The 27,847-nt window shown below is 39.0% G+C and overlaps 1 protein-coding gene across 12 annotated transcripts in view; it reads left to right on the top strand.

The window, feature by feature from the left end:
- Window positions 1-27,847, top strand: part of PDLIM5 (PDZ and LIM domain 5) — a 214,535-nt gene that overhangs the window by 60,032 nt on the left and 126,656 nt on the right. For 9 of the 12 annotated variants that reach the window (XM_067736935.1, XM_067736934.1, XM_067736932.1 and 6 more), the window contains exon 3: window positions 5,384-5,535. The exons of the other annotated variants lie outside the window; for them this stretch is intronic. In XM_067736935.1, the coding sequence (XP_067593036.1) occupies window positions 5,384-5,535 (152 nt within the window). The remainder of the gene's footprint in view (window positions 1-5,383; window positions 5,536-27,847) is intronic. 12 annotated transcript variants of the gene reach the window in all.

Raw genomic sequence — 27,847 nt, 5'->3', positions numbered from 1 at the left:
TAAATAACATGAAAGATTGTACAGATGGCGATGAGCATTTGTTTACGTTTCTGATAACTGATTGAGAAAGGGTTGAGATTAAATACAATTAAACTCTTCCTAATACTTGTTAGATAAAGTACCAAGGGGAGTTGTGACACCTCTTTGGAAATCCTAGGAAAAATATATTAACTAACTATCCAAAATGGATTTACTTTGTTCTATTGAAAATACAGTTTGATTTTTGACCTTTCTTAGGTTAGCTCAGCCTAATGTTTAACTGAAGATTCTCATTTTCAGATTATCTATTTTTCTCTTCGGTGAATTAAGTATATTTATACCAGAATTTCACATATTAAACGGATGGATAGATTCATTGATTTCTTATTTACTGTGGTTTAATCATCTGTTTTTCTAGTACCTACAATCTTCAAGGCTCTTGAGAACATAGTATAAAATATGATCCCTGACCTTATGGCGCTTGCTTTGAAGTCGGAAGCAGCTTGATGACTAGTTATAGATTGCTTCTATTTCAGCCTTCAGCTTTATTCTACACTGTAGGAAGTAGAAGATATTTGAAGTTTTTCACCCTCATTTAATAAATAGTGGACATGATGGAACTCCTCAGTGTGAAGTGGTAGTAGGGTCACCATTATGGAAATACAGTAAGATGGAGGAAAGGGCAAGGAACATGCAGAGTTTGGCAGTAAGGAGGTCTTTAGAAAACTCTTACTGTAGGCAGCAGGCAAGATCAAGGTGACAGATGATCAGGGTATGGACTAGCATGGGAGACAAAAGGAAGAATCAGCAAAATTTAGTAATTTCCCTAGATGTGGTGCTCAAGGAAACGGCAGAACACAGGGGCTATATGATTTCTATGCTCCATGTTTTGAAAATAAGGGTGGCAGAGTAAAAGCAAGCCTAAAAAGATAGGTAATTCTGAGAAGTTGGATTTGAACATCTTGAGATCATAGGCTCTCAGAATCGAGTAGGCAGCTGCAACAAAGGAGTAAGTTTTATCTAGTGTATGACATTTGATTAGATTAGATTATTTTCTCTTTTTTTTTAAACATCTTTATTGGAGTATAATTGCTTTATAATGGTGTATTAGTTTCTGCTTTATAACAAAGTGAATCAGCTATATGTATACATATATCCCTGTATCCCCTCCCTCTTGCATCTCCCTCCCACCCTCCCTATCCCACCCCTCTAGGTGGTCACAAAGCACCAAGCTGATCTCCTTGTGCTATGCAGCTGCTTCCCACTAGCTATCTATTTTACATTTGGTAGTGTATATATGCCCATGCCACTCTCTCACTTCATCCCAGCTTACCCTTCCCCCTCCCTGTGTCCTCAAGTCCATTCTCTACATCTGCATCTTTATTCCTGTCCTGCCCCTAGGTTCTTCAGAAACTTTTTTTTTTTTTTTTTTAAGATTCCATATATATGTGTTAGCATACGGTATTTGTTTTTCTCTTTCTGACTTACTTCACTCTGTATGACAGACTCTAGGTCCATCCACCTCACTACAAATAACTCAATTTTGTTTTTCTTTTTATGGCTGAGTAATATTAGATTATTTTCTTAATTGCTCATTACCTTTATATTACTGGACTGGGAGTATTTAAATTGCTTTAGTTGGGTACATTTTGAGCAAATGCCCTTAGGTTTCAGTGTTTCTATTTTAAGGCTATCTTATGTGAAGAATGGTGAGGTAGGTAATTTAGCTGTGTTCTATTTCTGGTTAAAAAAAATTTTTTTTTTTTTGGATGCCCTTCTTGGCTAAAACAAAATGTAGGATAAATTATGTTTATTTTTTGTCTTATTATCAGGATTCAAATTTCCATTCATTTATTTTCGTAGGGAATAGATGTCCCTTTGCCCTACCATTCAGATATGACTCTTATTTTAGGATTAGAGTTATACCTTTGTATAGACAGTTCACAGATAGATAAAACTTTTAAGACTGGAAGGGACCTTAGAAGGCCTTTGACATCATCCAGTACAACCTCCACATTTCTTGGATTAGTAATCTGAGGTCAGGAGAATAATAATAATAATAATAGCTAACATTTATTAAGCTGTTATCTCACATAATCTTTATAAAACCCTACAAGTAAGTTCCATGGAAAATGGGTGGCATTGCTAGATTTAGGAGTTGTTTTCTTTGTAAATGTCCTTCACAGTTTGAACAATTTAGTTCTGTGCAGGAGAGACGAACAGTTATTTGTTATTAAATTAAATTATTTCTTTAATATTTATATTAATAAAAAAGAAATACTAATTATTAAGAGTCCACACCTATTATTTATTTATTTATTTTTATTGTTTGGCTGCGTTGGGTCTTCGTTGCTGCACGCGGGCTTTCTCTAGTTGTGATGAGTGGGGGCAACTCTTCGTTGCAGTGAGTGGCCTTCTCATTGCGGTGGCTTCTCTTGTTGCAGAGCACAGGCTCTAGGCGCGTGGGCTTCAATAGTTGTGGCACATGGGCTCAGTGGTTGTGGCTCGTGGGCTCTAGAGCACAGGCTCAGTAGTTGTGGCGCACGGGCTTCAGTAGCTGTGGCACGCGGGCTCAGTAGTTGTGGTTCGTGGGCTCCAGAGCGCAGGCTCAGTAGTTGTTGTGCACAGGCTTGGTTGCTCCGTGGCATGTGGGATCTTCCCGGACCGGGCTCGAACCCGTGTCCCCTGCACTGGCAGGTGGATTCTTAACCACTGCACCACCAGGGAAGTCCCCACACCTGTTACTTAATACAGTAAAACTGTAACATTTAATGTAGATATCATTATTTTTAAAGACTTTTTTCTTACTCCCTCCACACGCATACATTACTTTCATATTTTAATAAATATATATGTCTATACAGTATTTTAAAATATACTTAATAAAGTTCTATCTTAATTTTTTTCTTCTTGATCCAGTGATCCTGGAATTCAGATTAACTTTATTTAATTTTCATTGAATTTTGGTATTACTTCGCCAGTCATATAATATATAATGAAAAGTGTGTCTATATGTATGTATATACATACACATGTGTGTAATATAGCTATGTTGATAAGTTTGATATGCATTAAATTTTCATCTGTTTTATTACTCTGGAAATTTATTTCTTTATTGTCAACATTTCATTAATTTTTCTTACCTTTAAATATCTGGGCAGCTGAGAGGAGTTGTTTTGTTTGTTCACATTAGTACAAAGATGAAAACAGAATCACTACACTTGACCCTTGAACACTTGGGGATTAGAGGCACTGGCCCTCTGCGAAGTTGAAAATCCGCCTGTAATTTATAGTCTGTCCTCCGTACATATAGTTTGGTTCCTCCGTATACAAACACACATACCATGTAGTACTATAGCATTCACTGTTGAAAAAAATCCGCATGTGAGTGGACCCACGCAGTTCAAACTCACGTGGCTCAAGGGTCAACTCTATGTACTATGTATATAATAGAGAATATTTCATTTGAAAGGTTTGAAATCTTTTATTTTACACTTTGTATCTGTTAGATTTTACATATTCTTGCTCAAATAGATATTTTTTCTTACTAATTTCAAGAACTATGTCCATCATTTGATAGTTATGTGTTAAATGAGATAAATTTCAAATTATTTAAAATTTTAGTTCTTCCTAATTTTGCACTTTAAAACAAGCCATAGATTTTGCCAGTGTTAAATAATAAATACGTGGCATCCATTCATTCAGTATATATTATAACGAAGGTCTATAGTGTCAGGCACACTTCTAGCTTAAGGGTAGTTGGGGAGAAGCGCAGACATGGGTGCTGGCTGGGTGGATCTAGCAGTCAATACTGTTTTCTTGATTTTAGATCCAAAGAGTTGTTCTTGTACACTAGGATTGATCTGCCTTGATCGTTATTTTTAAGGAAAGGATTTGACAACTGATGGTAATCAAAACCTATCTGAGCATACAATATCCAGTTGTATTTATTGCTTTGCTTCCAGATTATGAATTCTAGCACTCATCCCTCGTTCAGTTTGCTGAGGGATGTTTTTCTTTTAATCAAAAAGTAATTTTAGTAAAATGTTCTCTAAAATATTTAGTTTTTGTTAGTTTTAGAAAAATTGTGGTAAAATATAAAAATTAGGCATTTTGGGCTTCCCTGGTGGCGCAGTGGTTGAGGGTCCGTCTGCCGATGCAGGGGACATGGGTTCGTGCCCCTGTCTGGGAGGATCCCACATGCTGCGGAAAGGTTGGGCCCGTGAGCCATGGCCGCTGGGCCTGCGCATCTGGAGCCTGTGCTCCGCAACCGGAGAGGCCGCGGCAGTGAGAGGCCAGCGTACAGCAAAAAAAAAAAAAAAAAATTAGACATTTTAACCATTTTTAATTGCACAATTCATTAATTGCATTAAGTACATTTTCAGTGTTGTGCAGTCATTACCACTATCCTTTTCCAGATGTTTTTCATCATCCCTGCATAAAATCTACACTTTTAAGTATTAGAGAAATAGTGGTTGTTTTCTTTCTTTCTTTTTTGGGCCTAGTCTCGCCTGTCTTCCAACAGCCCAGTATTCATTGTGATCTACTTGTACTTACTGAATTCTAAGCTTGTCATTTTAATTAGAATGGTTCCTTTTGATTTGTACTTGTTCCATGTTTCTGAGTATCTATTAAATTTGTATCATCTTTCATTTTACTGTCATTTTATATTTGTTTGCTCCTTTTGGAGCAATGAAATAGATACACATGAAGTTTGAAGGAGATCAAACTAAATGTAAACATGTAGAAAATTTTGTAAAAAGGGAAAAAAAGATTGGGGATTAAAGATCGTGGTACACAAATGAGTCTGACAGTCTCAGACACAACTGGTTTTCGTCCCCTCGTTCTAAATGCCTGGAGCAGGAAGCACAGCCAGCATAAAAGATATTTGGGCCTGTGATCTTAAAGAATTCAGTCCCTCAAACGCTGGATATGAATTGGACTCAACAGGAAGGATAGTTCAGTAGATCCTCCATCTGTATTACTCTTTGTGCTCAAACAAAAATACAGCTGTTTAAAGAGTTTTAAAAGTTATTTCTAAAAGAGTATTAAATACCCTATTCATATTACTTTCTTTTTTTTTCTGCTAAAATGTAGTTGCCTTGCCTACTTCTCTTCCTTATTTGTAACAATCACACACTACTGTTATACAGTAAAGAAATGGAGAACTTATCAGGGACCTTTTCTCAGACAATTAGTTCAGTTTTTTAGAAAACAAATAAGAATTTAAGGAAATAAGTATGAAAGTCATTTGAATTTTAACTTTACCTGTTAAGCAAGATAATTTGTATTACTTTGTCTAATAGTATATTAATATACTTCTCTTTTGATATAACAAAAGTATAATTTTCGTCTGTGTTTATTTTTAAAGAGTGACAATTCTAATGAAATATATTTTTTACAGCTAAAAGATGGCGGCAAAGCATCCCAGGCAAACGTAAGAATAGGTGATGTGGTTCTCAGCATTGATGGAATAAGTGCACATGGCATGACTCATCTTGAAGCCCAGAACAAGATTAAGGGTTGTACAGGCTCTTTGAATATGACTCTGCAAAGGTAAATTGCTTTTTGTTTGGCTCTGAGAGAAAAGACAACACTGAGGAATGTGTTTTCGTGTGTCTGATTCATGGTGTTAACTAAGAAGCAGTTTCTGTTGCCATTGTTTCAGGTGGATAAATAAAAAATAGAATGGCTTTTAAATTGGGTAATTGAGCAGTATGAGAATTGGTGAAAGCTTTGGATTATAAGGCATGTATTCACATACGCATAAAGATTGTGTGTGCAGTTTCAGAGAGTTTAAGAATTCCTGAAATTTCTCAATGGAGTGCAGCCTAAGAATTCTTGTTACGGGGTAAAACTCTTGGCCTTAATATTCTGGGCAGTATATTAGGGGTATTCTTTTAAGATATGATTTGGCTTTTCTTAGTATGTCCTTTTCCCTTTCTTTCCCTGGGTAGAAAAACAGAATTTTAATATACTCATTTGAAGTCCAAATTTTCTGAACTCAGTTTGGCTTCAATTTAAAAATAATCATCTCATTGATTGTACTATATCAGATCTTTTCAGCATCCCAACATTTGAACTGTATTGAGATCACCTGGATTGCTTGTTAAAAATAGTGATAGGGCTTCCCTGGTGGCGCAGTGGTTGAGAGTCCGTCTGCTGATGCAGGGGACACGGGTTCGTGCCCCAGTCCAGGAAGATCCCACATGCCGCGGAGCGGCTGGGCCCGTGAGCCATGGCCGCTGAGTGTGCGCGTCTGGAGCCTGTGCTCCGCAGCGGGAGAGGCCACAGCAGTGAGAGGCCCGCGTACCGCAAAAAAAAAAAAAAAAAAAAGTTGTGATAGGAATCAGAATATCTGGAAGTAAGGACCAAGAATTATATATGAATAAGTTTTCTATGATTATTATGAAATATGAAGTTAGAACTACTGCAGTGTCTTGGGTTGAGGGGAAGGGAGGAGAAAGAGAGGATAGAGGGAGGGTGATTGAATGATGGCTCTGAACCTTTAGGTTTATAAGGAAGTAGCTATCATTTACCAGGTGGTCATGGAGGGTTTTAAGCAATTCTTGCTTTTGATAATTACATAAGTGTTCTCTGGTCTATAAATTTTGGAAAATGCCATTTTCCCCAAAAACGTCTCATAGGCTTCCGTAAATTGTCTTTATTATAAATCTTTAAGAGGGGAACAACATGCCATACCTTCCTAACACTTATAGCTAAGAAACCTTTTTTTTTCTTGGAGTCTCTCCTGGGAGTATTTAAAGGATATATACAGGGCAAATTATATGTACTTGTCTGGAAGAGTATCAGTTTGGTCTTAAAACTGAATAGGAAAAATTTAGAAAAACTTAGACTTATAGATTTACTTTGTTGTAGCATGACTTTCTGACCAGTTTTCTTTTGGGGGAGTGTGTGTGTGTCTGTGTGTGAAATTGCTTTCAGTGGAACTGTTGAATCAAAGGTCATGTGTATTTAAAATTTGAAAGCTATTAGCTATACATTTTAATTCATAGAAAAGTGATCAATGAGAAAAAATAACCTTGCTAAAAAGTCCTGTTTCGATAGTATCCTTTCTGTTCTATATATTTAGACATGTAACACAAAAATTGTTACTAATTAAGTGAAAATAGTCATTTTTACTCATAGGCATTTTTGCTAAGTATGAATTTTGAAAGGAAACCAAGAAGTCAAGAAGCTTAACTTGTCTGAGATATCAACAAAGCAAAACAAATACAGATGATGTTGGGCTGTTTCTCAAATTCTAAAGTGAAAGTTTATGTAGGGTATAATCTTTCCTTCTGGGCTGTGTATCATTTCTTTCATAGTAGCCTACTTGTTTTCACATTGTGCTCCCTATTTTACAACCTAGGACTCAGTATCTTATTTTCTATTGACAGCACTTCTGGTTCCATAAAAGTAGATGAAAACCAGATGTTACCCTGTTTGGATGAATTTGCAATTTAAGTAATCTGCTACTGACTCTAATACAGATTCTTTTAAGCTACTTGAATACAAAATCTGACAAACCAACTTGTTATAAACATTTGGAGATACTACTTAATCTTATCTTCGTATTTCTGAATATGGATATTCAGAGACTCAAACTATGAGAGAGAATTTTAGAGTCCTGTTGTTATTCATTGTTATTCTCCTTAAGGTTTTGAACACTTCTTGTGTTAGGTAATGTCAGCCTAAAAGAGATTTGCGTTTAAGAGAATTCATGGTATAACATTGACAGTACTACTGAAGAAAGACTTTTTGTTTTTTATGGAAAAAATAAAACTTTGAAGAGTTATCATCAATTCTTCCCTATACCAAAGCCATTTTCTTCTTAAGTTCTCTCTTTCTTATATCAGAGCAAATATTTTTTCTTCCACTTATTTCTGAGTTTGAACAACAGCACCCTTAATTGGCCTCCAGTCACCTTACCCTCTTTATTCCATCTGTCACCAGCCAAACTGCTGAGCATTCTTCTTCCAAACTGAGTGACCCACAACAGTATTTTCTCTGTGTAACTGTTTTCTTCATGAATATCTAGGTATTTTCCTTTACAGACTTGTCTTAGTCCAGTTTCCCTAGAAACAGAATCTGAGATGGTATTCATGTGCAAATGATGTATCAAGAGAGTTCTTTCACATGTTACTTAAAAGGGAATAAGTCAAGCGGGATTGGGAAGAAGAAGAAACTGAGATGAGGAAGGGTTTGGTTTCATCGGATGTCTAGCCTCAGCTTGACCCAGGAGGGAATTTTGGAACAAAATTGTACCATAGAGTCTGTCTTGCTTTGAGGCAAGGGAACTGGGCTTTTGTCCCCTCTCCCCTTCATTCGTTACTTATTGACCACCAGCTGTCCTGGAAATATGTGTGTGTGCAGGAGTGCAGAAGAGGTCTAGGAGGTAGCTTCTGTTACTTCCACAGAAAGTTGCTGGTATGAACCATTAGCAATGCAGGGAGCACCTTTGGGACTGGATGTACCAAACCAGTCGAAGGGTTCCAGAGGACCCAAGCTGGGCACCAATAGCACGTGCTGTGAGATTCCTTCCAGACTGGAGTCCTTTGCTCAGAGGATTAGGCTCTCTGTGACCCAGGCACACTCAGATTGTCCTCCCCCTAGGACTTCCCTGGCAGTCCAATGGTTAAGACTCTGCTCCCAGTTCAGGGAGCGATAGTTCGATCCCTAGTCAGGGATATATGCCGCCTGGTGCAGCCAAAAGTTTAAAAAAAAAAAAAAAAAGAAAGATTGTCCTCCCCAGATCATCACTACTCGTCAGCGAATACCATTTTTCCATTTAAGGTAGGTTTCTTACTGTCCCTCACATGCCTTTTTTGTCCTCTCATGAAATTTGCTTCATCTGGAATGCCCACCCACCTTTTCACTGCCAATACATACCTCCACCTCCACAAATCCCATATCAAACCTCATCATCTACCCATGGTCTTTTCTTACTATTGCAACTTACTCATTTTTTTCCCCTCTAAACTCTTATGACAAGTTTATACCACTCGACTCAGCGTTTAATTGTACACTAGGTATAACCAGGAATGACAAGGCAGATTCCATGAGTCATATACAAATAAACCTAACTGGTTAATAGTCATACCTAATACTGCCTATGTAATTAACTAATTACTCTGTGTTTCACCAACTAGACTCCTTGAAAGCAAAGACCTTGTTTTTTGCGCTATTTGTATTTGGCATCTTGTATAGTTTTGTGCTTTTAGTGTCTAATAAATATTTGATGGGCACCAGCATTATTTCTCAAATTTGGCATCATTTATTTATTCCACAAATGCTTTTTGAGCTATTGCTATGTGCCAGGCACTGTTGTAGATGCTGGGGACATTCAGCAGTGAGCAAAACAAACAAAATCCCTGCCTCCTTGGTGCTGACCTTTTAGTGAGCAGAGGCAGACAATAAACAAGTTAAGTAATGGGAATTCCCTGTCTGTCCAGTGGTTAGGTGCTTTCACTACTGGGGCCCAGGTTGGATCCCTGGTCAGGGAACTAAGATCCCACAAGCCGCGCCGCACAGCCATAAATAAATAAATAAACAAACAAGTAAGTAAAAATGTATAGTATATCACATGGAGGTGGTAAGTGCCTTGGGGAAAAATAAAGCATGTAAGGGACATAGGGAATGCAGAGGTAGGAAATTGCAATTTAAAATAGAGTGGTCGGGGGCTTCCCTGGTGGCGCAGTGGTTGAGAGTACGCCTGCTGATGCAGGGGACACGGGTTTGTGCCCCGGTCCGGGAAGATCCCACATGCCGCGGAGCGGCTGGGCCCGTGAGCCATGGTCGCTGAGCCTGCACGTCTGGAGACTCTGCTCCGCAACGGGAGAGGCCACAACAGTGAGAGGCCCGCGTACTGCAAAAAAATAAAATAAAATAGAGTGGTCGGGAGAGCCTCAGTGAGAAGGTTATTGGATATCTGGGTCACGAGTGTCCCCGGCAGAGGGAAGAGCTGGTGCAGTGGTCCTGTCAGGAGGCCAGTGGGCCCGGAGCAGAGGGGGTGAAGGCAGCAAGGTCAGAAGTGAGGTCAGAGAGATAGCAGGAAGTGAGTGGAGATGGGACAGTACTTGTAGGACCCATGCGTCACTGCAGTATTTGTAATCGACTTTAAATTTTCCTGGGCCTGTAGAAAGTTGTGAGAAAGCCTTGAAGAGTTATAGCTGCTTGGCCAGCTCTACAGCAGGATTTGGGAGAGAGGTGGTTTCATTATTGGAAAGGGGCTAGAAGGAAGAGCAGACCAAGCCTCACCCCAGTCTTGATAGCCATGGCACTGCCTTTTTCTTCTAGTGCGGTAGAAATACTGGACGATTACCACTTCTGCTGATCTCCACCCAAGAACCCCCAGCAGGAGACTATGACAGAGAAAACCCATCTTTTAAAAATTTATTTATTTATTTATTTATTTTTGGCTGCGTTGGATCTTCGTTGCTGTGCGTGGGCTTTTTCTAGTTGTGGTGAGTGGGGGCTACTCTTTGTTGCAGTGCACGGGCTTCTCATTGCAGTAGCTTCTCTTGTTGCAGAGTATGGCCTCTAGGTGTGCAGGCTTCAGTAGTTGTGGCACGTGGGCTCAGTAGTTGTGGCTCGTGGGCTCTAGAGCGCAGGCTCAGTAGTTGTTGTGCACGGGCTTAGCTGCTCTATGGCATGTGAGATCTCCCCGGACCAGGGCTTGAACTCGTGTCGCCTGCATTGGCAGGCAGATTCTTAACCACTGTGCCACCAGGGAAGTCCCCCATCTTTGTTTTTGTTTTGTGAATTTTTTTTGTATTAAGTATTATTGTTATATATTTGTTCATTATATATATATATTTAATTGACCTCTTGTTTAAGCCCAACCTCAATCCTAAAATAAGGTTTAGATAAGAAAAGGTAAGATAAAGATGCTTGCTTGCGTAAGGTTATTTTGGAACTTTTTTTTCAATCTTGTCTTATTTGGGGGTATGTAATAAAGCAAACATATGCTCTCTCATTGATATCCTAAAAAAATAAGACTTGACTCACTATATTCTAGTATCTAATGAATATAGAGGTGTGGAAGATTTCATTTTGATTTCTTTTATCGTTGGGAAAGATTGGAAAATATTTTTTCCCCCTGAAACTGGCACTGATTCTAAGAGTGCTACAACTGGACAATGAAAAATTCTGTTTGAAATTATTTTTCCTCTTGGGAGAACAGGCAAATAGTAGTGTGCTTGTTTTTAAATATCAAGTGCTTTTTGCCTATGCTTTTGATCCACGTCAAAGTGGATCATTTTAACAATTACATTATTTCAGCTAATAATAGAAGAAGACTACTTTCTGAAGCTTTGATGTCAAATAAATCTATGAACTATATTAGAGTTGGAGTCTATGAATAAGATTTTTAACTATTTCATTTTATTTCATTAATTCTTTGCATAACATAGATAAACTTGTTACTGACTTACTGTATGAATTGGGGTAAGGTGCTGAACTTCTGGGCCTTAATTTTCTTGACTATAAAATGAGGTCATGAGTGATTTCTAAGTTCCCTTAAATTCTGGTTCTTGTTCTGGTTTTTTAGCTGTAAATGGATAAGTTCCCTAAAGTTTGCTATTAGATCAGACTAATGTCAGTTTGCTTGTTTTGGCTGAGAGTATCAGGAAATTGGACTTTCTTCACTGGAGTTATCTTAAACCATGCTAGGTTAGCAAAGTAACTTGTACTACCCTGCCGACTTCAAGGTGAAAGGTAGGTCAGCTGGATATTCAAACAGAACTTAATCATAAAAAAATACTTTATATACTTGTCCTTATTTTATATTTTAAAATTAATCCTTTCAGAATCACAGAGAATATATATAACTTTTCTAATCTTCCTTGTTTTTTACATTATCAGTAGTGGCATATCTGTGGGTTTATTTACTTATTTACTTTGGTTCCTTAAATTTCATTTAGTGTATAACTTGTTATGATTGGAAGTGAAAGATCTAGAAGGATTGAGTTTTGAAAAATATTGATGTACTCTCTGCCTCCCCCTTCTTCCTCATCCTTCAAACAGCAGAAAAATTGTCAGAGGTCCGGTAACTACTACTAATAAATGACAGACTGGAATAATTTAATAGGCACAGTGAATTACAAAAAGAAAAGAAGTAGCTGTGGTACCAGACTGAAGCTATTAGCCATCTTTTGTTTCATTTTAATGGATTGCTTAACATCCTGTTACTGTTAACTTTAATGAGTTCACCTCTGCTCTTTCTTTCACTATTAGCACAGAGGCAAGATATTAAAAAATACTTTTTTAAAATCCAAGTTTTCAGTTCTGTATCTGGGATGTTTCAATTCATGTGAATTAAAAGACATTTAGTTCAATTACCTTTTCATTTAATTGGAGTTGCACATTATCCCACCTCAGGTTCCTTTTTTCCCCCGGTATTTCACATACTTTTTGAATGTGTTTTCTGCAATATAGGTTTTACTGTTTGTTTGTTTGATCGTTTGTGTTGGTTTTAGTTTCATTTTTAAATTCTTTTCCAGAAGGACTGTCTGATTAATCCTCCCTCTCCCTCATTAAAATTAGAAGTGCTGCTTAGGAAAGGGGATGAGGACAAGCAGCCATTGACATCTCTTTTGTGCAAGTCTTTTTTTCTGTTTTTTGCGGTATGCAGGCCTCTCACTGTCACGGCCTCTCCCTTTGCGGAGCACAGGCTCCGGACACGCAGGCTCAGCGGCCATGGCTCATGGGCCCAGCCGCTCCGCGGCATGTGGGATCCTCCTGGACCGGGGCACGAACCCGCGTCCCCTGCATCGGCAGGCGGACTCTCAACCACTGCGCCACCAGGGAAGCCCTGTGCAAGTCTTTTCACATATACATTTAATCCTTCTATCAGTCCATTGAGAAAGGAGTTAACATACCCATTTTTCAGATGATTAATTTATGGTTTTGAGGGTTTATGTGACTTGCATAACAAACCCAGGTCAGTTCAAAGACTATTTCCTTCCCCACTTTCTTATAGCTAGGACTTAGTGACTATAGTCTCCTAATAAAATTTGATAAGACAGGATAGTAATTCAGTAGGGGTAACTCTTTGACTCTTTCACTTGTAAGCAACAGTGTCTGTTTTCACACTCACCTGTTGGTATTCTGTAATAAATATTATGCCTAAATTATTTTCTGTGTGCTTCGTAGACCCTGTAGGTTAGCATAAAAGTAAAAGAGAAAAAGGAGGCTAAATAGGTTCACGGGTCACTAGATAGGAGCATTCATTTGGATACTGACTTGTATATATGGTTGCCTGTCCTAAGTCAGAATATCATCTTTTATTTTTCCCTCCCAAGTTTATAAGCCTGTTGACTATATTTGCTAAATTATTACTGTATTAAAGTTTGAAGACTTTGTTCTTCAGCAGGCTTCTGTGTAGGCATCCCATGAGTAACTAAGGATTCAGCAATTAAAAAAAATACGTTTTTAAGACTTTTTGCTCAATGTGACACTGACTGGAAAAGATACCAAAACTGTCAATCAGCAAATCCATCAACAGACATGGAAGAGAAGTATTTCTCTTCTGTGTCTTTTTCTTCAATTCAGTAGGGATAAAGATTGCTGAAAATGAACTTGAAGGCTCAAATTAGTACATCTTGTTTGATAGTCTGTAGCAATTTGAATATAGGTTCATCGGGGTGTATTTTGCATTTTTAAATTCTTCCCTGAACTTTCCCTCTTGAAAGTGCGCAGTTATTTTATATAAATTTATGTATTTAATTTTTGGCTGAGTTGGGTCTTTGTTGCTGTGCGCAGGCTTTCTCTATAGTTGCTGCGAGCCAGGGCTAACTCTTCGTTGCAGTGCACAGGCTTCTCATTGCGGTGGCTTCTCTTGTTGGAGAGAACGGGCTCTAGGCACGCGGGCTTCAGTAGTTGTGGCACGTGGGCTCAGTAGTTGTGGCACGTGGGCTCAGTAGTTGCAGCTTGCGGACTCTAGAGTGCAGGCTCAGTAGTTGTGGTACATGGGCTTAGTTGCTCCACAGCATGTGGGATCTTTCCTGACCAGGGCATGAACCCGTGTCCCCTGCATTGGCAGGTGGATTCTTAACCACTGTGCCACCAGGGAAGTCCCTTTTATTTTTAACTTTTATTTTTTAACATAAAAGTCTTATTTATTTTTCTGAAGGAAAAATTACTTCAGTTATAATCCTTTGGGGAAAAAATCCTAGGAAATAATATATTTAAAGACATGTTTAAAGCTTTATTGTAAAATTTTAATTTGTAGAACATTTCATGTGTGCAGAATTTTTTTTTTTTTTTTTTTTTTTTTTGGCAGTACTTGGGCCTGTCACTGTTGTGGCCACTCCCATTGCGGAGCACAGGCTCCGGACACGCAGGCTCAGCAGCCATGGCTCACGGGCCCAGCCGCTCCGCAGCATGTGGGATCTTCCTGGACCGGGGCACGAACCCGTGTCCCCTGCATCAGCAGGCGGACTCTCAACCACTGCGCCACCAGGGAAGCCCTCATCTGTGCAGAATTTTTAAACGAAACCATGAAATAGAGATATAAAGAAGGGGAATGGTAATAAAACTGACTTTGAAATTAGACAAACTTGGTGCAAACCTTGATTCTACCACTTGTCTAGCTTAGGCAAGTTACATAAGTGAGTTTCCGTTAACCATTTGTAAATGGGCATAGTAATAACTTGTAAAGATTATTACAAGTAATAACTTGTAAAGATTAAATAACAAATGTAAAGAACCTAGGATATAACAGAGATAAGTTTTCTCTTCTTTCTCCTATTTCTCCAGTATAAGTAAGTATTAATATAGTATCCATTGTAAGGTTACTTCCAGGAGGTTATATTTATTTTGTTTCTTAGCAACAAAATGGGTGTGACTGGAGGGAAATAGGGAGAAAATGAGAGGGCAGTCGGGTAGGTAGTTATCTTGGAAAGTCAGAAAGATGATTATGCAAGTGTTAGAAGAAAGGATTGTTTAGTCAAGTGAGTGGTTTTTGATCATACAGTTGTAATTAAAGCTTTTTAAAAGCATGAGGGGATACAAACATTATGCTGAGTGCCAGCTAACTACTGCTTTGGTTAAAAACTCTCAACCAGTAATTTATGGCAGCGAAGAGAAACCAGTACATACCTAGTCTTCTTTTTTCTGCTGATTCCTCTTGTTCTCCTTAGAGGAAAAAATGCAGGTGTAATTCTCCTTTACTGTGGGTTAAGCCAGAAAGACAAACAAACAAAACAAGTGTTTTTTCTGTCACTCTCCCATCCAAAATCATGTGTATTCCCTTTAAAGTAATTTAAATTAGTTAAATTGCTAACTTTTGGACTGTGTTATGATACTTTTAGAAATAATTTTCTCTTGTAACTTCTCATCAACACTGTCATTACTTAATTAGTTGAAAAATCGCATAATGTTCCAAATTTTTGAACATCGGACTTCTCTAGATTTACCTTATGACCAGAAGCCATAAGGGGTAGATATAAAGAGAGTGATTTATGATTTCTGCCTTTAATGAACTTATATCTATTTATTAGGACATTCATTGAGATAAGAAGACACAGAAAGTGCAACAGGGGTTCAAAGAGGACAAGATCTCATTGAAACGGAAAGGCTTCCTGGAGGTGCTGCATCTTGGGCTAGGCTTTGATGAGAAGGCCATCTCAGATGGAGGTGGCCAGTCCCCAGGCACCTGTAGGGAGGAGTATGTGAACCAGTTGGAAATGGAGATAAGAATAAGAGTTAGATTCAAATAGTGCTTTGCAGAGTCTTAGACACTGAGATATTAAAAGTTTTGATCAGAAAAGTGACATTTTCTGGATAATATTTAGTGAGATAGCTTGGAAGAAGGCGGAGAGGTGAGGCAGGGAGACTGGTCAGGCAAGTATTACAGTAACGTGGCTATTTGCGGGCTTGGAGTGGAAAACAGAGGAGAAATGGGAGAAATGAGAACTTGTGAACAGGAGTTCTGAAAGCCACAATAATGGTGTGGATATGAGGGAAGAGGGAAAAACCGAAGACAGCTCAGGTGCTCAGCCTGCTGGACCCAGGCTCCGTTCTCCTTTCATCTTCCCCTCGTTCCTCTTCTCACTGGAGCCTGGCTTCTGCCGCTGTCATGTCACTGAAACTGACGCTTGGACGTCTCACAGATTCCTCAAGCTCAGCTGGTCAAAACTGAGCTCCACACTGCGTGTCACCAATTTGCGTCTCCTGCTGCGCTTATCTTGGTGAAGGGCCCACCATCCACCCTGTTACCAGATCAGAAAGACTCATTCCTTGCTGAACCTCCCACGCCCATCTCTAACCACCTGTTCAGTACAATTTGCATAGATCTCCAAGCACACTATGAATAGAATAGAATAAATTAGCATGGCCTCAGTGTGGGTTGGTGGGGAGAGACACAGCTCCTAGCCCTAATGCCTATATCTTAAACAGAAAGGTTTAAGGTCCATCTAATTGAACAGTTGCTGTGCTGGTCGCTGGGGAGGGAAAGGAAGTCCTCACACATGCCCTGTAGGAGCTCACAGGGTAGAGCAGTGGTTTCTGACCTTAAATAAGGACCTTTTTTTTTCAATGTCAAATATTTCATGGGCAACCCTTCCCCCACCATGTTAGGATAACAATTATTTTTAAAGTAACTGCAGATTTTGTAAATACTGTATTGCAGTTTTAAATGAAGAGGAAGTTTTTTTACGTTTATGTATAAGAATCTACATTTATTTAAAAATCCAAATATATAATACATGATTTAAGCAGACTTTAGTGTTTAGTACATAGATGAATTCATGAATCATTTGTGAAAACTTAGAACTGTGTGCCTGTTACCTCCAGCTGCTTCAAGTGTGGTTCACAGATTGGGAACCACTGGCCAAAAACATTTAAGCCATTTGGAAGTAGAGAGACAGGGGAGCAGAGACATCCACAGGGAAGGCGAGACTGAGGAGAGACCGCATGAGGATGGGGAGGGAAACAAAGACAGAAAGACACAGACTGCAGGACCATTGAAGGAGTAGAGTAACAGGAGAAGATTCTCCTGGTCACATTGGCTTATAGCAGATTAAAAGGACCCATGGTTCCACAACATCGGGTTCTACCAAATTTACCTTCAGTATCATTTTAAGAAAAAAAGCTAATTTCAGAGTGTAAGAGGAGAAGCATACAGTTATTTCCTTGTATAAAAAGGAATAGCTGAGAAAGATGTAACATGCACCCTAAGTGGAAAGAATATCATGCCCAACTTTTGAAGGGAAGAAATAATATTCTATTTTTACACGCTCCAGTGCCTATCACCGTGGCTTGGACATAGAAGATACTCAGTAAATAGTTATTGCCTTGAGTAGTAGAGACTGCTACTTTTAAAAATACAGTAATTTTTCTACTTTTGCATAACAGATTGAGAAATAATTTACGAGGAGTTATTAGTGAGGTAGAGTGACAGACTGGTCATTCTTGTGTTTTGAATGGCAGCAGTCTCCTTGGAATTCAAAATAAACATGTTGTCCGTTGCATTGAGAGCTTTTGAAAGGATTGAAATTCAGGTCACTCCCAACTGTTTCCAGCGGCTGTTGTTGCTATTAGGGTCTCAAAGGCTGAAATAGCTTAGGCTTTATATGAGTTGGAAAGTAAACAAGAGTGAAGGGCTGTGCAGAGCACAAGCAGCAGAGTATTTATACAGTTGAACTTTGCAGCTTACTTTTTCTTTCATGTATTTCAAAGGCTGTATTTTCCTAGTAAACCAGCTTTATAAATAGATTTCTAAATATTACTAGTCCTAATAATTTCTTTTATCAGCTATGATCCCTATTAACATTTGCTCTGAAATTTAAAGCATATGAAAGTCTTTCATTCATCTGTTTTTTGTATGTATGAATTTTAATTTCTTGTATAATACAGCAGGAGTTCATTTCTACATTACAATAAAAATCCATAGATGATAATCTTGAGTTCAGTGACCTCCCTTACAATCGAGTCTGCCTTTATCTTGACTGTTGTGGCTGAAGTTTATGGCACTGTTTTCCTGTGTAATTCATCCTGTTACAATGAATATGAGGGGCTTTCCAGATTCTTTTGTTTTATTGGAATTTTGTTATATAGACTGTGTTTTGAAATAGTGGATTATTTATTAGTCCAGAATGTTTTTGTTATCCTGAGGATATGTCTGGTCACTAAGTTATTCTTAAAATTAAGAAAAGTATTTTTGTATTTGAAAGCTAAACTAGTTAACTGCCTCTTTCAAACTAGGATTTTAATCTCTTTGACACACTGAAATATAGAACATCTCTTTTATAGATTTCATAGATTCTGTAATGTTCACGTAGATTTCATTTTCTAATGAGAACCTCTTTACTTTAGTAAGGCAAAGAATTATGTCCAAGGGATCAAAGTGAATTGTTCCTTTATTGAAAGTTTGCTGTGATGTTTTTGATTTTTATGTGTAATTTTTATTGCTATATAATATTTACAGTTGAATTATTTTAGTATTATGCAGAAAAGTGTTCATTTTTATTTTCCCTTTATAGAAGCTTATATGGGTTATAGCAATATTCATGTTCCCAAGGACTTTAGATAATAGTTTTTCTTCTGAGATATCTGATGGAAAAAGTGTTAAAGTTGCTAGGGATGTCAGTGTTCATAGCAGCATTATTTACAATTGCCAAGGTATGGAAGCAACCTAAGTGTTCATCGACTGATAACTGGATAAAGAAGATGTGGTATATATACACAATGGAATACTACTCAGTCATAAAGAGGAATGAAATCTTGCCATTTGCAGCAACACGGATGGACTTGGAGGGCATTATGCTAAGTGAAATAAGTCAGACAGAGAAAGACAAATACTGTATGGTATCACTTATATGTGGACTCCAAAAAAATACAATGAAGTAGTGAAAACAAACAAAAAAGAAGTAGACTCACAGATACAGAGAACAAACTTGTAACCACAAGTTTGCCAGTGGGGCGAGGGAAGGGGGAGGGGCAATATAGGGTAGGGGATTTAAAAAAGGGTTATTATGGGATTATATGAAGTCACGTGTGTGAAACTTTTGAAAATTATAAAGCACTCTAGAATTTAAAAATAAAATACCAAACACTTAAAAAAAAGTTCCTAGGAATGCTATTTCAGTCATGTTTCTTAGTACACAGTAGGAATTTAGCAAGTAAAGCATATTAAAGAAAAAGAAACTGGAATTTTAAAGTTCTACTCCAACAAGTTACTAAGCTAGGAACTTTGTATACTTTAGTCATTTAATCTTCACAGCTGTTATTGTGGCAGATATTGATATTATCACTGTACTTTACAGGAAAGTTAAGTAAATACTTCAGTCACACAACTTGTAAGTAAGCCAGAAGTCAAGCTCAGATCTGTTTCCCTCCTAATATAATGATTTTTCTACAATGTTACACTGTCTCTTTAAACAAAGGAATTTAAAAAATATTTTTATTGTACAATCATCATAATACATGTTGTCTAAAAGTTCATTTTGCTTTTCCAAATACAGCACAAAATAAGCATTTTTGCCATTAACTTTGTTTGATATTCCAGTAAATATCAAATTCCATGGAAAATACTAGCAAGGAGTCAATGCTCTTTGAAAAATTTGCTTTTTTAGAAACTCACAGAATATTCTGGTGGTAATATTACCTCATTCATTCCTTTAGCAGCTCCAATGTATACATTTTCTGGGTAAATTAAAGCAGCTTTAATAATACCTTCATCTGTGGAACAGTTTTTCAGTTGAATTAAAATGCATGGCTAAGTTCAAGTATAGGGAACAGACTTTGTAGGTTCACAGTATTTTAGAGTTTGAAGCAACTCCAGCTGTCAACCTGTGGAGCCGTTAGTCCACCTACACAATTTGTCTCTTTTTGTATTTCAAAATTTCTTTTTGATGTGTGTAAAAAATACCTACGGTGACCACTCTGTGACAGTCGTGACACTGCGTTGGAGTTGTACAGCAGAGGAGCTGAGGTCAGCCTATGAGCTGAACCTCCGCACCCCAGCACCTTTCACCTGGCTCTGCTCTTTTCTCATGTGTTTTGTGGTCTAATTACAATGTTCTCTTAGGTCTCTCATCGGTATCTTAAGCCGAGAGTGGGAAATAATGTTGGATTTAGTGGTAAATTGGTTTATAGGAAATACCGTAACTGTTAAACAAACCAATATGTTTCCTCTTTTCTCTAATCTTTTCTCCTACTTTCTTTAAGTTGCTTATCTTCCTGCATTTCTTTCTTTCTTTGGAGCCTTAAAATCCCTCCTCTTGACTCTAAGGTGTCAAAATTTCCTCCCCAAATTATACATGTCTGGTGCTTGAATAAACCTTATGTAATTGAGCTACAGAAATAAGTAAAATGTTTATGTTGTTTCAGTGGATATCGAGACCTTAGAGACACTACGATACAGCCACCTTCACCTCACCGCCCCTCCCCCACCGTAACACACACACACACACACACACACACACACACACACACACACACACACACACACACACACACACGGGATGAGTGGTGATGGCAGGAAGGAACAGAGTGGCATTGTTCAAGCACCTGAAGTTTCAAATTCTGAAAAGGAAGAATTGTTTAGACTAAGGGCAGTGAGAAAGTTTGCCGGGACCCCAGGGAAGAGAGATCCTAGTTCAGGGTGATTCCATGATTAAAATACAGGGCAAGTTATAAGTTAGTACAAAAAGAACTCTGTTTTCTCAGGAATCAAATGAGATGAGCTGTCCTGGAGGTTAAAAGGACTGTACAAACTTCAGCAAGATGTGCATGAGTGACAAGATGAACTGAGTTTTCTGTAACTTGTGCTTATGCATGTGTATCTATATATAATACCAAATTCATACCCCCAATTCCTTTGTAGTGTAGAAAACTTTGTAGTGTAGTGAAAGGAACTTTGTAGTGTAGAAAACTTTAGGCTGCTGAGTGAATGTGTTGACTAAAGAGGACATTTATGAGAATGGAGAAATGTCGGGGAATCTTGGGGCCACTGAGGCCATGATGTATGGGAGAGAGAGTGCCCTCTTTTCCTCCCTCCCTTTCCCCCTTTCTTCTGAAAGCGTATGTTTAACTATAGTTAAATATATGGGCAGTGACTATGCTAGGATCAGGGACTAAGTAGAGTAAATGCATCTCTTAGTTCAAGAAGCCCCTAATGGGAAGAAGCAGACATTTTTATAATACAGGTAAGTGATGGTCAGAATGCAGGTGTGTACAAGTAGCATCTGGGACGTAGAGGAAGGAGTCAGAAGGAGGCAGAGAAGATATTCCATGAGCTAAGGCATGAGTCGAAGCTTGAATTTAGAATCGGGGCTTGCCAGGGGGTCAGCAGTAGGAGGAGAGAGGGGCATTCTAGGTAGAGAGAGCGGCACACCCTGCTCTGAGAACTTGCCAGTAGTCCACTATGGCTGAAACGTAGTTTTTTGTTTGTTTGTTTGTTTGTTTTTGCGGTACGCGGACCTCTCACTGTTGTGGCCTCTCCCATTGCAGAGCACAGGCTCCGGACGCGCAGGCTCAGCGGCCATGGCTCACGGGCCCAGCCGCTCCGCAGCATGTGGGATCTTCCTGGACCGGGGCACGAACCCGTGTTCCCCTGCATTGGCAGGTGGACTCTCAACCACTGTGCTACCAGGGAAGCCCTGAAACGTAGTTTTTGAGAGAACAGGAGGAGTAGGACATGGTTAGAGGGCTCAGAGGGTTCGGGTTATTCTAAAAGGTGCTTAGCTGCCATAAGTCACATTTTGAATTTTGGTTCTTCGTCAGTGGGAAACTGTGGGAGAGTTATTGGCAATAATATGTTTAAAAATAATAGATTATTGAGTAGGTACTGTATGTCAGGCATCCTTTTAAATGCTTTACGCATAACTCATTTAATCCTTTCGAGAACCTGCGAGGCTTAGATGCGGTTCTTCTTCTTCTATCGAAGATAAGGCAAACTGTGCCTGCACTCAGCTGCGGGGTCAGGAGCCCAGGCGTTCGGGCTGCGTGCAGGATGTGTAGGGCCTGGAGAGGAGGATGCCAGTCAGGAGACCGGTCACAGGTGCAGGTGGGAGCTAGTGAAGGCCTGGGCTGGACAGAGGTGGTGAGAGTTCTGCTGCTGGTGAGGAAGAAAGTTCCAAAACTGCTTGGGTAACTTTCTGGTGAGCAGCTATGCTGATTCCGCTCTTCCTGCCTCCTTGCTTATTGCTTCTTTCTCCCATTTAGAACTTGATTCTGTTCCTTCTGTTTAGTTTTTCTCTCTTCTCTCTTCTCTCCCGTTAGTAATGCTTATTTCCTCATTCTTTTAACAAATATTTGTCAGGTTTTTAGTTGGTGTGAGGCTACATTAATTACTGTGCAGTTACAGAAAAGAAAATAAAAGAGAGAGACACACACAGTCCCTGCCTTAACGAGGTGTATGACAGGTCAGATAAGTGCAGAACCTGTAATTCGAGTCACTGTGAGAGGGGCCATCAGAATGATACAGACTTCTGGGAAAGCCATGGTTATTTGTATGGTTCATCTTCTGTTTGTATTTCTTAAGCGATTTGAGGGATTCATCTGGGCTGAGGAGGTCTACAGTTCCCTAGCTTCTCAAAGGTCAGAGCTGGGCCCCTCATTGAGCCATTATGTAGCTATTTTTAGGGGCATAGAAGACTTACTGTCTGTGTCTTCTCCTCTTCTGTCTCTTACATGGAGATTTGTCATTGGCTATAGGGTCTCCTCAGGATGATCTCATCGCCAGATCTTTAACTTAATTATATCTTCAAAGACCCGTTTTCTAAATAGGTAGCATTCACAGGGTCTGGGTATAAGAACATGGACATATCTTTTTGAGGACCACCATTCAATCCACTACAGGTGCATATTCTTATTACCCCAGTTTTCCAGGGAGGCTCTGAGTGAGTGAGGGGTAAATCCATTATGAGCAGAAGCTGTACCTCTCCACAACCTCCGGACGCGCAGGCCCAGCGGCCATGGCTCACGGGCCCAGCCGCTCCGCGGCATGTGGGATCTTCCCGGACCAGGGCACGAACCCGCGTCCCCTGCATCGGTAGACGGACTCTCAACCACTGAGCCACCAGGGAAGCCCTCTGCTCTGTTTTTAGATGATCTGTTTTGAAGTATTACCTGTATGATAGCTAGTCTTTTATTTAATGAGGAATGAATTCACGCTTGGTAAGTTTTTTCTGCTTGTTGCCTAGTATCTGTTTTGGGACGTATAAGCATAAGATTCATTGATGAATTCTCTTGATAAAGACTGGAGTTACTGTGCCATGGGTAACTCCAGCAGAGAAGAGGCAACATAGACTGGTTTTTCTGGTTCAGCGGGACCAATCAGCAACCTCAGAGCTTTAACCCTGACTTCATCACTTACTAGCTCCAGGGCTATGAGCAAGTTACTTCCGCTCTTAAAACCTCAGTTTATTTACCCATAGATTAGGAATCTCTATTTTGTAGAGTAGATAGATTAGTCGAAAAACTAAACCTGAGCATTTAATAAGTAGTTTGCTAAATCAACTGTACTTCAGTTTAAAAAATTAGTTTGCCTAAATTAAGCATATTAATTTTTAAAAACTATAATTCCAATGTCCATGAATTTTTACGGCTTGTTTCGCGCTCTTTACTAACAAAAGCTATACTTTTTAAACAGTTCTCTGTATCACAAATGATGGAGCTTGCTGCTTCTTTTTTTTTGGCTGCCCCACGCAGCTTGGGGGATCTTAGTTCTCTGACCAGGGATTGAACCCGGGCCCCCGGCAGTGAAAGTGTGGATTCCTAACCAGTGGACCGCCAGGGAATTCCCGGAGCTTGCTTCTTTAAATTAAAATTTTAATACATGCGCATCATTCATTATCCATGTACATATATGGTATTTTTTAAAGCCTAGATAATATTTGCTTTACCTGTTTGTGGTATCTCCCTCAGCACACTTTGGTTTTATGGTTTGTTTTTTTTAAAGATCATTTCTCTTACCCAGTGCCTGACGCACATATCAAAAAGGTAGAAATTACAAGAAAGAATGTTGCTCAGGTCACAATATTGGATTATTGTACTCTCAGCATTTTGTGAGCGCTAGCTTCTTCCTAAGGAGACATTCTTGTTAAGGTTGGAGGTCACTGTTTCTTTTTAAGAGCCCTATGTTCCAATTCTAAATAATATTTCCTAGATGGAAAACATGACCATCTTTCATTTTATTGAAATGAATGTGCAGGCTCAGCGGATGCACAGGCTCAGCGGCCATGGCTAACGGGCCCAGCTGCTCCGCGGCATGTGGGATCATCCCGGACCGGGGCACGAACCCGTGTCCCCTGCATCGGCAGGTGGACTCTCAACCACTGCGCCACCAAGGAAGCCCTGCCCTTTTAAAGTAGATGTTTACTGAGAATACTGGATGCCGGATAAAACAAACTGCCCCAGTCTAGTCGTTCTTACTTATTCTTGTTCGTTTTTCACTTACTTATTCTTGTTATTCTTGTTGTGTAAGCCTATTTGATAATAAGGTTATGGTGCTTGGCTATATTTTTCATCTATTTTTCTGGTGAAAGGACTGATTTTTTTTTCAATATTGTCTTCTCTTATCCTATTAAATTCCTGACAACTGAGAAAATTTCAAAAATAGATATTTTAGAAAACAGTATTTTTTGAAACATGTCTTATTTTTTGGTGTTTTATAAAAACTTTTAGACTAGTCTTAACATAATCTGTCTTGAATAGAACTGTTGTTTAGATGATGCAAAACGCTGTGAAGTGGTAGGCCCAACTGAGTAGTATTTGTAAATATTTGTTTTCTACTTTTGTGCAGATAGTACAATAATAGCTGCAAAGTTTTTGACCATTAGCATTTATGATGCTTGCTTCGGGCAGAGTATATTATCACAGAGTTGAATGGAGTGATGGATTTTTAAAAAATTAATTAATTAATTTATTTATTCTTGGCTGCATTGGGTCTTCGTTGCTGCACGCGGGCGTTCTCTAGCTGCGGCGAGCGGGGGCTACTCTTCGTTGCTTTGTGCAGGCTTCTCACTGCGGTGGCTTCTCTTGCTGTGGAGCACGGGCTCTAGGCACGTGGGCGTCAGTAGTTGTGGGACGCGGGCTCAGTAGTTGTGGCTTGAAGGCTCTAGAGTGCAGGCTCAGTAGTTGTGGCTTGAAGGCTCTAGAGTGCAGGCTCAGTAGTTGTGGCGCACGGGCTTAGTTGCTCTGCGGCATGCGGGATCTTCCCAGACCAGGGCTCGAACCCGTGTCCCCCGCATTGGCAGGTGGATTCTTAACCACTGCGCCACCAGGGAAGCCCGAGTGATAGATTTTTTAAAATATTCTGACCCAAATGATATTGCATTACTCATACTGCTCCTGCTATTAATCTTTTCCTGAAGTAGAAAATGGTTTGTTCCTACCGCACCCCATTTAAACATCTTCACCCCCTCCTTCACACATACATAGACACCCATGTGTACCCACCCACATTTCTAAGTGGATGTAACAATGTAGAAAAAGAAGATAAACTCCACTTAGAGAAGTATATGTAAGTAACAGTTTTCCTCTCTGCATTTACTTTTTCTTTAAATTGATATCAAACAAAAGCTACAGGCATACCTTGGCGATACTGTCGGTTTGGTTCCAGACCACCGCAATAAAGTGAATATTGCAATAAAGTGAGTCACACAAAATTTTTGGTTTCTCAGTGCATATAAAACTTATGTTTACACTATGCTGTAGTCTGTTACGTGTGTAATAGCATCATGTCCAACAATGTACATACCTTAATTAAAAAATACTTTATTGCTAAAATATGCTAACCATCCTCTGAGCTTTCAGCAAGCCATAGTAGTAAAAGATCATTGGTCACAGATCACCATGACAAATATAATAATAGTGAAAAAGTTTGAAATGTTGTGAGAAATTACCAAAATGTGATGCAGAGACTCGAAGGGAAAAAGGCACCAATAGATTCACTGTTGGTGCTGTTGGAAAAAGGCACCAATAGATTCACTGGATGCAGGGTTGCGACAAACCTTCCATTTGTAAAAAACAAAGTGCAATAAAGCAAGACGAGGTCTGCCTGTATTTGGAAATCTTTTGGAGTTTGCTCTGAAAAGTTTCCAAATGTGTTGTTTTCTGTACCCTTACTCTTTAGGAAATACATTAATGGGTTTAATATTTAATCTGATATTAAATATAAATAAAAATTTCTGTTATTAATAGAAGATGTTTTGAAACATGTGTAGGTGTTCTTGATTATTTAACATCCCATCTATAATTTGAAGTAACTTTTAAAACATAAAGCTAAATTTAATCTATGGTAAGAGATATGAAAGCATCAGGGATGTCAAATTTTTAAACTTGAATATTTTAGGATATTTTATACACACACACACATTACTTATGCTTTTTACTTAATATATTCAACCCTAACATTCCTTTTGGCAACAGGCCATTCCTTTTTCAAATCTAAATATGTAATGGATTTAAAGTATTAGAAATTGCATCTGGGTTATGATGTGGTTATCTCAATTAGCATCGTAACATCTAGTTGTACGGTTACTGTTAGTGATTTTAGGCTTAAGGAAACAGCATTTATCAAAAGTTAGTGGTAAAACTTCAGTTACCCCTCAAACCTCAGGGCATAGCTAATTCTGAATAACTGAATTTTCTAGATAAATTGACATTAAATACCTCAATTCTTTAAAATGTTTACTGTAACATTTTCATAGAAGTCTTCCAAAAATGATTGCTTTGTGTATTAGTTTCCTATTGAGGCTGTAACAAATTACCACAGACTTAGTGGCTGAAAAAATCCCACAAATTCATTATCTTACAATTCTGGAGGTCAGAAGTCCAAAATGGGTCTCACTGAGCTAAACTTACGGTGTTGGCAGGGTTGCCAGGGTTCTGGAGGCTCTAGGGGCAAGGGTGTTCTCTTGCTTTTTCCACCTTCTAGGGGCTGCCTGCTTTCTTTGGCTCCCATTCTTTCCATCTTCCAAGGCGACAAAGACCACAGACTATATCTCACCTCACATCATTCTAACACTGACTCTTCAGCCTTCCTCTTCCATATTTAAGGACGCTTGTCATTACATTGGGCCCCCTGAATAATCCAGGATAATCTCCTTATTTTGAGATCATCTGATTAGCAGCTTTAATTCCACTTTAAGGGTACCTTAATTCCCCATTGCCACGTAATTTAACATTGTTTACAGGTCTGGAGATTAGGATAGGCACATCTTTGGGATGTCCATTTGGGCCATTATTCTTCCTACCACACTTTGCCTTCTTAAAGTGTCGAACCATGTGTACTGAACTGACTGTAATTATGTAGATCACACGAGATAGGAGGTCCGACTGATTTATTTTATCACCATCTACTGCCCCAAAGTGAAATTAAAAGTCCCTTGCAAGCTTCCTCAGCTTGGTTGCTGGGCCTTCTTTGTGGTTCACTAGTACTTTTTGTAGGTGACTATACTTCTGCAGACACAGTAGAGATTTTCTCTACCAGAGTCACTAAGGGCTATTTTTGTTGGGATACAGATCAGTGTTTTCACACCGCTTCTCACTCCTGGGAGGTACAGTGCTATTCAGTAATCTTTCATTTGTCCACTCTGTTTATTACCGAAAAGCCCGTTCCTGTCCTTATCATCACATCTCTCATCATCACCACGGTTGATGTATCTGCCTTCTGGTCACTTAGGGTGCCAGTTTTTTAAGACGTCTGATCTTTGTCAGATTCTAGTCTTGCCCTGGTCTTTTTGCTGTCTGCTGCACCCTTTGTTCTTCATATTTTTTTTTCCTTTGTGTACCAGAGTACTTTGTGTGTGTGTGTGTGTGTGTGTGTGTGTGTGTGTTAAGGTGAAGAAATGGAATTCTGAGTAATTTGCACAGTTACTCATCAATGGCTGATTCAGGATTTGAACCCAAGGTTACT

Source organism: Pseudorca crassidens, chromosome 4 (genome assembly GCF_039906515.1).
Source record: "Pseudorca crassidens isolate mPseCra1 chromosome 4, mPseCra1.hap1, whole genome shotgun sequence".
Lineage (NCBI taxonomy): Eukaryota > Metazoa > Chordata > Mammalia > Artiodactyla > Delphinidae > Pseudorca > Pseudorca crassidens.
Note: the sequence above shows the minus strand (reverse complement) of the source record. Positions and strands in the feature narration are given on the sequence as shown.